The sequence below is a fragment of the Belonocnema kinseyi genome, chromosome 3 (genome assembly GCF_010883055.1).
Source record: "Belonocnema kinseyi isolate 2016_QV_RU_SX_M_011 chromosome 3, B_treatae_v1, whole genome shotgun sequence".
NCBI classification, from domain to species: Eukaryota; Metazoa; Arthropoda; class Insecta; order Hymenoptera; family Cynipidae; genus Belonocnema; species Belonocnema kinseyi.
In genome coordinates this window covers 49,859,802-49,870,891 of record NC_046659.1, presented here as the reverse complement: position 1 = coordinate 49,870,891, position 11,090 = coordinate 49,859,802, and the positions used below count along the sequence as shown (strand labels likewise).

The 11,090-nt window shown below is 30.0% G+C and overlaps 2 protein-coding genes across 7 annotated transcripts in view; one reads left to right on the top strand and one right to left on the bottom strand.

The window, feature by feature from the left end:
* LOC117168975 (serine/threonine-protein phosphatase 6 regulatory subunit 3) overlaps nucleotides 1–7,638 on the bottom strand; it is a 22,539-nt gene extending 14,901 nt beyond the window's left edge. For 4 of the 6 annotated variants that reach the window (XM_033354983.1, XM_033354985.1, XM_033354986.1 and 1 more), the window contains exons 1-8: nucleotides 7,499–7,638; nucleotides 7,228–7,400; nucleotides 6,375–6,454; nucleotides 5,559–5,710; nucleotides 5,146–5,267; nucleotides 4,562–4,732; nucleotides 2,894–3,072; nucleotides 2,684–2,797 (exon numbers count right to left, since the gene is read on the bottom strand). In XM_033354983.1, coding sequence (XP_033210874.1) covers nucleotides 2,684–2,797; nucleotides 2,894–3,072; nucleotides 4,562–4,732; nucleotides 5,146–5,267; nucleotides 5,559–5,710; nucleotides 6,375–6,454; nucleotides 7,228–7,287 — 878 coding nt within the window. In that variant the 5' untranslated portion in view covers nucleotides 7,288–7,400; nucleotides 7,499–7,638. Of the gene's footprint in view, nucleotides 1–2,683; nucleotides 2,798–2,893; nucleotides 3,073–4,561; nucleotides 4,733–5,145; nucleotides 5,268–5,558; nucleotides 5,711–6,374; nucleotides 6,455–7,227; nucleotides 7,401–7,457 lie in introns of all 6 variants that reach the window. The other 2 variants (XM_033354988.1, XM_033354984.1) reach the window with 2 other exon arrangements.
* Nucleotides 7,639–7,931: 293 nt separating this feature from the next.
* Nucleotides 7,932–11,090, top strand: part of LOC117168832 (probable ATP-dependent RNA helicase DDX49) — a 17,292-nt gene continuing 14,133 nt past the window's right edge. The window contains exon 1 of the mRNA XM_033354680.1: nucleotides 7,932–8,298. Within this exon, the coding sequence (XP_033210571.1) occupies nucleotides 8,029–8,298 (270 nt within the window). The 5' untranslated portion in view covers nucleotides 7,932–8,028. The remainder of the gene's footprint in view (nucleotides 8,299–11,090) is intronic.

Genomic DNA, 11,090 nt, shown 5'->3' with positions numbered 1-11,090 from the left:
AGATAATTCTAAAAGAATGTGGTGCAGAAGAGACGCTAGTAGGCACATGGGAAAGAAATCGGTTAAGATGGTTCGGACATGTTGAGAGAATGCCAAATGAACCACTAACGAAACAAGTGTATCAAGGTAAAGTAAATGACAGCGTGCCCAGAGGTAGACCGCCGAAAGATTGGTTAGAATGTGTGAATGAGACTCTAGTTAGAAGAGACATAAGAAGTCACAGAAACACGAGAGCCTGCATGAAAAAATGCATGGACATAAAAGAAACTAGAGAAGTATGCCAGGACAGGAAAGTATGGCGGAAAATAGTTAATAAAAAGAGTGTCAGAAGAGTGAATGACGCCTGAAACAAAGACCTTGGCTACTAATGGACCCAAGTGGGGAACCTTACATAACGACTTCGTGAGGTTCTTCGCTGGGGGTGATTGCTAGAGAGATTGATCAGCAACCTGGGTTGGAGCAGTGTTGCAGAACGAACGTTTTATTTATTTAAATAGCACGAGAATTCTGGATCAATCTGAAAAATCTCTATCCCTTCCACACACTACTCCTTTCCCCTACCGAGTGAGTCACGCCTACCCCGAAAGGGAAATGGCTTAATGGTGTAATAATAATAATAATAATTAATAAGATTAATATTATCGATTTATTTTTTAAGATAAATTATGTAAGTTAACTTTTCTGTTGAAAATTTACATTTTAAAATTAAAAATATAACTGTTTTGAAGAAATCTCATCTTTTTTACATGAAAATTCAACAGTTTGGTTAAATTTTTTTTTTATTTCTTGACTGAAAAATGTTTTTTAATTAACATTTGAACTATTTTCTTGAAAATTCGCCTTTTTGGTTCGAAAACGTATCTTTTAAATTATAAATTTAATCTTTCTTGAGCAAAAATTAAAGTGTGGTTGAAAATTAATATGTTTAGGTTGAGGCTTCAGCAGTTTTATTGGAAATTCACTTTTCTTTTTAATTAATTCGTCTCCTTTCAATATGTAATTAAAATATTTTTTGGTTAAAATATCAACCATGAAATTTTTTTATCAAGAATTTAACTTTTTTCGTCTACTTTCAATATGTAATAAAATCTTTTTTGGTTAAAATATCAAATGTTAAATTTTTTGATCAGAATTTAACTTTTTTGGTTAAACTAATACTTCAATTTTCTAACAAATTCTTGAATTTTTAAATAAAAAGACTAATTTTCTACCACAAAAGATTAATTCTTATCAAAAAATATAATAGTTGATATTTCAAACGAAAAATGTTTTAATTATAAATGAAACATGATGTGATTTTTTAAATAAATAAGATTTTTTATTAAAAAAAGAAACATAGTTTTACAAAATTTATGAATTTTCTACATAAATAATATCATTTTTAACAAAGCAGTTGCATTTTTCTCAGAGAAAAATGTAATTTATAATTAAAATTACAAATTTTCGAACCAAAAAGACGAACTTTCAACAAAATAGTTGAAATATTAATCAAAACAGATTTTTCAGTTGATACAATTTTCAACCAAATAATAAAATTTGTAACCAAAACATAATTTAAAATTGATTAAAAAATTTAATGTATAAGTTATTATTAAATTACTTACCTAAGCAGTTGGCAAAATTTAAGGTTAGAATTAGAGGTTTCAATAAGCTACTTTAAACAACTTTTTAGAATAGATAATTAAACGGTAATCACAATCCGCTCTTGCTTTTTCATGTATTCTGTAATAAATTATAAGTAAATTGTGCCATTTTATTTTGATAAACCCCATTGGATTTTCCTTGTCCCAGTATTGGCTTCTTTGGTGTCCCACTTAAGGATATGTTTCAAAATTCGTGTCCCACTAATGGGCGATTTGACTAGCTTTACAAATACCCATTTATATTAATTTTGCTATAAAATTAGTAATGTATTTTTTGTTCTAATCGATCAAATAATGTCTTCGCCACTTATTATAACGGTTTTTGTACCACAAATTCCAATTCCCCATTTTAAAATTGTGGTTATGCGGGTTAGCTTTTCATAAATGCCCCAGTAATGGTCAGTTTACGTTATGTGTTATCATGTTGGTATTTACAATATTTAGTAAGTTAGTTACCCACCAAATAGGAGTCCTCTGGCAACGTTGTCAAAGTCAATTTTCGTTAACGAGTGGAATTAGATCACTTCAAAATTAATTGTTATACATTCATCGGTGATGAGTTTTCAGTTGATATATTTGTGTAACTTTTAGAAAGACCTTTTTACACTTTCATAAGTATTCTGATTAAATAGCCTAGATTTTATAGTACTAATATCCGATTTATATGATTCTGCTAGGTTAAGCCCACAAGACACAATGGTTATTTAAAAGCTTATATTTTCTACACAAGTTTGTAAAATGTTCCTCCTCAAACTATTTAGCCTTACAAAAATAATAATAAAATAAACAATTTTTCAAAAGTACAATATCCTGGAGTTGAAATTAAAATTCGTAAATGAGTAAATTAAAAAGGAACCGCTACAACTTTGGTTTTTAAAAATAAGCATCAGTGAAATATTAACCTCTCGCAATGAAATTGCCTGGTTTAAATGTAGACAATTGTAATATTTAATCAAAAATGCGATAGTTAAAAACACGAATAACTTTGAAAATTTGCAAAAGAAATGTGGCCCTAACTTTAAGTTATTTATATTACATACCATTTGTTCTTCTGAGTGAGAAGAGTTAGTAGCACTTGAATTCCACCAACGATACTGCTTTCTACCTTTTCACCACTTAAAATCGTTTCCAAGATCAAAGTCACCGTCTCTATTCTGTAAGGAATTAAATAAAATTAATTTAATATTTGATATTAAAAAGAGGTAAAGAAAATCGCAAAAGGTTTGCAACTCGCAGTAAGAGAAACATACGATTCTAATCTCTGGAGAATAGGGTCAGCTTCAGGTCGTTCGGTTAAATTTATTTTGTACTCCCTTCCTTCTGTAATCATATCACAGAGTAGTTGACAAGAATTTCCGTGCTTTGAGGATCCGGCTTCAGGGGAGAGAAGTTTGATCAACCGCTGCACCAGCTGCTGACTGTCTAACCACTGTAAAAATGTTTAATTAATGAACTTCATTAAATGTGAGCGTTCATATGAAAAAGGTCCATATGACCAGTTCTAGTTCGGAGATATTCGCGTTTTTCTGCATCACATTCAAAATTATTATTTTTGGGTTTTAGTAGGGGATGCTATTAGGACACAGACTGAATCTATTGATCGTATATTCACGTCCCGAATACAACCGGAACTGGGTATATTTCATGTTCAAAGAAAAAGTATGAGATGTGCACTCTTGGCTCTTTTTTCAATATAAAGGACTCGTCTTGGCTTAATAATGCAGGGAATTTATCCGACAATATAACCCTATGCACTTTATACAAATAAAAAACTCTTTTCATCTTATTCCATACAGCATTTCCACTCAAATTGGTTAGTTGCTTGTAATATTTAGAAATTTGAATTTTCAACTGAGAGACTTTTAAACAAAAAATTAAACGTTTTAATTGAATACCTTCAATTAAAACGGCCAAAACCTTTTAAATTGAACAACTTTTAATTTAAGTTTTACTTATATTAATTCTGATACATTTTTCACAGTATTATAATTTGTTTACCACCTTGGGTAGAAACTATAACACGGTTCCGTTGAAATGACCAACTAAAAGGTGCGAAAACCAAGATAGCCTTTTTTTTTAAATCAATTTTTTATTCAAAAAATCGAAATACCCAGGTTTTGCCTGTTTGTGGATATGAGAACATTTCTAGATTTTCTGCTTAAAGTAATTACATCGAGAATAAGAGATAAGAAAAAAAGAAGTTTATAATGAAATCCAAGAATAAAGTTTCTCATGAAAACAAAGTCTCATTAAAAATTATTAAGTGGATCTTTTTATAAAATTTTTTCCAAGTAACAATTGAGCTGCTGAATCGAGAAGGGCACACACATTCTTTCGACGCGAGTACAAATGAACCCTGATCGGACAAAAAGAATTCTGAAAATATTTTTTAACTGAATTCAAGCAAAGTTTTTGCAGTAATTGTTAATCCAAAAATCAATGTTCTAAACAAATTTTGAAAACTACGAGACCTCATACCGCTCTCTTAACTTTCTTTCATATCTCGCTTCGTTATCGAGACAAACTCAGTATTTCGATTTGTTGAAACTAAAAATGGACTTTTTTTATAAACGACTCCGACGAAGATTTTGTTTTTTCATTGGAAAACAGTTGTCAGACATCCCAAATACAAAATCAAGAATAATATTCATGGTGTTCGTAACTTGGAGTGGAACTTATTATTTTTAAACCATGGTAAGCTTTTAAATAAATATTGTGTCTTACGGACCTAACCTACAGAACCATATAAATCAAAGATTTCTATTCTAAAATCCAAGAGATTGAATTATAAAACGTATAGAAGTCTATAAGGGTCTGTCTAAAAGTCATACAAAAAAACTTTAATGAAAATAACGTGAAATTTGGCAACGCTGTATGAGGACGCCAATAAAACGAATAAAAGTAATTAAATCACTTACATTTAATATATTGTACCTCATGTCACTTCCTTCTACCTGCGTGACAAGTTTTAAGATTAAATCCATAATTGCCGATGTTTCTAGATGATGCAAAAGTAGCTCTACACATCGCTGGCGACTTTTTAGGAATTCTAAAACCTGCAAACATGTGAACTGATAGGAGTACCAGTTCTGGAGGAGAGAATGGAAATTCAGGAGAGGACCACGGGTGTAGTCGGAAGAAAGAGAAATGAAAGACAAGAATTATTTAGAATGATTCAAGTATCAATTGCATTTTCAATATATAAATAAGGATCATTCAAAAAACGGCACGCTTAGTAATTTATGATTAACTGAAAAGCAACAATAAATCGCTTTTTTTAAAGTAACTCGTGACAGGTAAATAATATAATAAGAACTATAGAAAATATGGTTTTAAACATTTATATATTTGTTGTTTATTTTGTGAATAGGGATAAGAGAAAAGATGTTTTCTAAATAATACTCTCAATACAGTACAATTTTAAGGTTTCTTATACAAGAGTTAAAAAATGTTCATGAATGACCCTAATATTTGATTAATATGTTTATGTTTTTGTATTTACCTGATCGCTCACTCGAGCTACTAAAACACCGATTGTTCTGCTAAAGAATGATGCTAGTAATGGATTCAGGGGCTCATCCGTATCTATGAAGGAATAGAGTTTCGACAAAAGCACTTCATCGCCTGAAATTGAAAATAGATTCGAAATTATTGGACACCTTTATTTTACATTTACCTTATATATTATATATAAGATATATTTTAAGAACGATACATTGCTTTATGAATGATTCTCATTATACCCCGTATTACAGTTTTCTATCCAAGAATTAAGGGCTTTTTGTTTTTTAAGAATAAAAAGTTGGTATACAAAAATTATTATAATAGTTAAGGAAATAATTAATCGCTAAAGTGAATGAAAAGTATAAATTTGATTTCTAATATTAAAGGATTCTTTGAAATTTAATTACTTACCTGCTAATTTCTCATTAACTGACGGTAAATCACATGTAAGGAGTTCACAAGCAACGTTTGGATATTTATAACGTCTACGTTCTTCTAAATCGATTGGAGGTTCCTTAGTAGTTAGTGTTACCAACTCTTGCATTACTTCAGGCCGGGTTATACTATAAATAAATTATAAAAATTTAAAAAGATTTATCTTTAAAGTAAAATTTGCTGTAAACTTAAGGCTCATAATTTCTGTAATAAGTGTAAATAAACTATTGCAATTAACTTGAAAAAATTGAAAGTATCTCTCTCCATGTTAAGAACAATGCAAAAAGCATCGTGCAGGGGAAATATGTTTAAAGTTCCTGAAAAATGTATCACGTATTTTGTGAATGCTTCCTTGCAGTCAGATACTTTCCCAGTAGGAAAAAGTTTTAATTGTTTAATCTTTATGACATTGTATAATTAAAAAAATTTAATTTGAAACTATCTAACTTATAAAAGTTACTTATAACATTTAGAAAGCTTTCAATTTGAATTTGTTTAATTTTGTAAATAAAGAATTTAAATTAATAGTACAATAATTTACAACATTTCACTTTGCAACCGATTTAAGTAAAAGAATATTTTGACTACAACATCCGAAAATTGGTAAATACTTCCATAATGGAATATTTCTAATGGAAAATGCCTAAAGTTTCATCATATTTCAATGTGGAATGTTTACAATTTTAAATTAGGCACCAATTGAACTTGCAAATGGTGGAATTTTGAGTATCTCTAAATTTGATTATTTACAAATTAAAAAAGAAAATTAATTCTAAAGAAGCATATACTCACAATTCAATTAGCTTTTTGTTTTGACTCTTGCATTCTTGTATGATGTCATCTATGTCCATTAATTCATATAGACTAAAATCCTGAAATCAAATATTTATCTTGCTAAAACATTTACAGTAGAAAATGATTTCCACTAACATAAAATTAACTTTATCAATGTTTCAATGAGCAGTTGTAGAAACGAACATTGTAATAAATTGATATTATTAATCTTATTTCAAATTTTAACAATAAGTATAATAGCAGGCAAATTATAAAAAATGTATTATAAAAATCAATAAACCGATTTAAACTCTAATTTGATCACAAACCTGTCAATATTTGAATATGAAATACATAAAACTCGTGAATAAGTATTACAAAATTGAATACATTACTCATAAACTGATAGGAATTAAATTCTAACCTCTAAGTTTCGCGAAACTTGAATAATTAATCAAGCAAATTACAACATATACGAACTTAAAAATAAGGCACAACTTGTCGAGTTGCATTACAAATGTTTAAAATATATAATTTTGTATGCCCCATCAATGATATTTCTATTAAAAGCACCATTTATCTCCAATCAAGATACTCTGTGAAAATGACAGACCAATTTTTGCCGTAACAATTAAAAATACCGAGTCATCACAGAAAGCCAAAAATTCTCAATTAACAAATTCTAGGCCCGGAGATGAAAACATCATTACCAAACATTAGGCTTGGTGCTTGAACCGTGTTTTTCCTGTGGCACAAAAGCAAAGACCGCAAAGACCTTTGAGCACAGGAACTCACGTGAACTATATGATGAATGTTTGCATTTTTTAATTGAGCAGAGTTTGGTTAAGAGCGGAAAAAAGGATAATCTTGCCTGTTTGCTCAGAAGGGCCTCGACCTGAGGCGATGACACGTATGTAGTCGTCCAGAACATATTGAATTCGTGCTTTTCGTCACTGCATCCACAACATCAACGTGAAATCTTTGTTTGTAACAAGGATGTAAGTTGCACTCCTAAAGGGTCACAGCATTGGCGTTTGAAACGCACTAGAAAGAAAAACGTATATTGAAGCTACCAACCATTAAAACAAGACTGGAACATACAATTGCGAACAAGCAGGATTAAATTGCAGAACAATATTTACTCCATTAAGAATCCTGAACTCCAAAACGTCACTTTTTATGCAAGCAGAAAAGAAAAACGTCCTCTGATGCCTGTTCCGATCGGATAAGTTCACGGCGGTTTTTAATATCAATTACCAACGTGAATAATGTATCACTAGTTTCTGATGAAATTCAATAGATGGCGAAGATTAACTGAAATTGTTGTACTCATAGTTGGTAAGTCGCACACAATATATTAATATGGAATTAAATATTAAAAGAGATCGATCTTTAAAGTGTAAAATAGAATATTTAATTTACTATTACTTATTTAACAAGAGAATAGAAGAATGTAGAATTTACTATCAACAAATAGTATAATTTCGATAAAAAATGGACTGAGTTTCAAATTTTTGCGGCAATTTTCGTAGATCCAGTTCCGGATTCAGACCATAGGGTTAACCTAGTGTCAACATAACCTTTTTTAGCATTCTCAAGTCAAACATAAAACACGTGTTAACTTACTTGCTTACATGTTCTTGTTTTCATATTGTTTAAGATTTTTTTCACGATGAGTAAAGCGGAAGTAATAACTTTTCAGGACCTCAAATTGAATTCATGGCTTGCTGATCAATGTAAAAATATCGGTGTGAAAAAGCCGACACTGATTCAACAAAACTGCATTCCGGAAATATTGTCTGGTAAAGATTGCATTGGATGTGCAAAAACTGGAAGTGGAAAAACTCTTGCATTTGCACTACCAATTTTACAGAAATTGTGCGAGGATCCGTATGGAATTTTTACACTGGTTTTAACACCAACGAGGGAATTGGCTTTCCAGGTAAAAATTTTCGTTAAATTTGATATTGTATTTAGAAATATTTTTTGTTTCATTTACTATGCACCTTGAATTTTCTGGCATGATTTAAGGGCACATAAACACTTGTAGATTATTGTATGCCTAATGAATTTTAAATGCTGTGTTCAAATTTACAAGTTTTTTTCACTTATTGTTACGGTTCAGAAGTTTGTATTCGTTTTTTATTGACATTCGCTTTCGTTTGCTATTATTAACTTTAAGATGCTTCTTCGTGAAGGAAAATAGAACATTATATATTCACACTTATAATTTTTATTTGATCCATTCCTAATGCTTCCTAGTTAAAATCTTTGAATTGCAAAATTCTCATCATTTTAAAACCATTCCTCTGGCGCATAAATATTCTGACCTTTGTTTTTCTTCTTGATTAAAACTCTCATCCCATTTACTTCACGTTGAAAATTCCCATTTTGGAGGAACCTGAGAGTAATCTTAACTCCATATTTCACTGCTGCGAAGAGCAACATAGAAATGACGTAGGGATTGCCCGTTTCGACCATTATAATTGTCTGAACAGAATCTAAAATCCAATGTACCAACCTGGACTTTCTTTTCAATAAATTTGAGCAAGCAGCTTACTACCTGATTAGGACCTTCTTTTGCAATTTCCTCACTCCATACGTAGGAATATCCCTGATGTTGAACGCAGTCGAATACTGTAAAATTGAAGAGGGGGAGAGATCGACTGTAGTAGAAGATTGAAGTTTCCCCTCGAGGGACGTTGAGAATTTTCTGAATATCGAAACAGGCGACGCAAATTATTTTGTTGTTCGCTGCTTCGAGCTTTTCTTCACCTTTTAAATCTTTTACGGCGTTTTATTCATTACGCGGGTTTCATGAACTTCCATCAACTTCGCCTTTTCTTCTGGAGTGAGAGTGGACCATTCCTCGCAGAGATCGCATTTATCATTCTGCCATTTAAAGAACTTAAACTTGAATTCTATGTTGAACATGTCCCTGTAAAAGAAAATTTAGTTATTAGTTATATATATTTTTTCTGTATTGAATTCGGGGTGCTCACTCGACTGGGAAAAAGTGCATTTTTAGACCAGTAAGAAATATTTTAAACTCTAGAAATTTTCTACTTTTAAAGTAAGCATTAAATTTGAAATGTTTAATTTGAAACTTTTGCAATTTAAAAATAATTCATTTGGTTGAAAATTGTAAATTTTTAAGAATTACAATATGTATATTGTAATTGTAGTTTATATTAACAAAATATTGTTCAATTCTCAAAAAAATTTATTTAGAATTCAAATGTTGCAATTTTTTGAATGTCTTTAGTTTAAAATTATACTTTAAATTAAAAGTTGTTGAATTTTGGACGATTTGAGTTCAAGCTTGTTTTTTTTGGCTGATAATTGTACAGATTACAGGGTGTCGACTAACCGGGAGAATCGGTAAATATCCGTGAATTAATCGAGAATACAAATTTAAACCAGAAATAACATTTAAATTTAAAAAAATATGATATTCTTCATTGATCGTGATAACAAGACAAATAAATTATAATGTTTATCCATTTCTTAAAAAGTTTGAGTCATTTTGACTTAGGTTTTCTTCTAAAGGAATAATTTTAAAATTTCAATATTTCAAAATATGTCGAAAACAATCTGGAAGATTTTAAAACAATATTTTTATTTTTAAAGATTTACAAAATTGTAGGAATCATTCTGGTCAGTTTAATAGACGTTTGAAAATTTTTCTCTTGGTAGAAATTTCGGCTTTTTGTTGAAAATTAATCTGTTTTTTTTTTGTTGAGAATTCAACTATTTTGTTGTTGTATTTCGGAGCATTCGAAAATGTACAACGTATATTTTTAATTTTCTAAGGTTACGAATTGAGAAAATAAAATTCAGACTTTAAAATTAAAATGTTCAAGTTCTAACCTTTAAAAATGAATAATTTCATATGATTGAACAATTTTACATAATTGTCGAAGTTAGCTTGTACATACCCTTTTGTATTTGAAATTATCCAAATTTAAATATTGTACAATTTGGAATTCATTAACTCAAAGTTGTTCAATATTTGGCATGCTTTCAATTCATAATTATCAAACTTCGAAAGTGTCAATCAATTTTGAAATTGTGTAATTTTGATAGATTTTTATTTGAAGCCAAAAAATTTTGAATTTTTTATTATCGTTTTAATGTAAAGTCGCGTTCAGTTTTAAATTATTTATAGTTTTTGAGGTTTTAATATAAAGTGCATTAACTATTACTTACAGCTCTTAGATCTAAATTATACAATTTCCGAAGGATTGCGTATTAAAACCCTGTAGCTTTAAATTTGAAAAAAGTTGTACAATCTTGAAGGACTCAATTGCAAATGCGATTAAAATTACAGAATTTCCCAAACACGGCAACAAAATCTTTTTCTTCAACACATGCATGAAACCCGCTGGTTGTCGAGCGTGTGAAATGGGCTTGACGTTGCTGTTTTTGACCGAGGAAAAAAACTCGTGAGTGAGCGAAAAAATTCGGGTGTGGTCATAAAGAAGAAAATTGTATTAGATACGGCATCGACATTTCTCCGACCATGAAACACCAATGTCTGGCCCACTTCACATCAGTTGAGAATCCGAGATTTTCGACCATATACGTATTGAAAAAATATCGTATGCACCACGACAGGAAGCAGACGTAATTTATGTCGCGCGATAAACAACGTCTGCTCCTATCCTTATTATTATTATTATTATTATTATTATTATTATTATTATTATTATTATTATTATTATTACACCATTA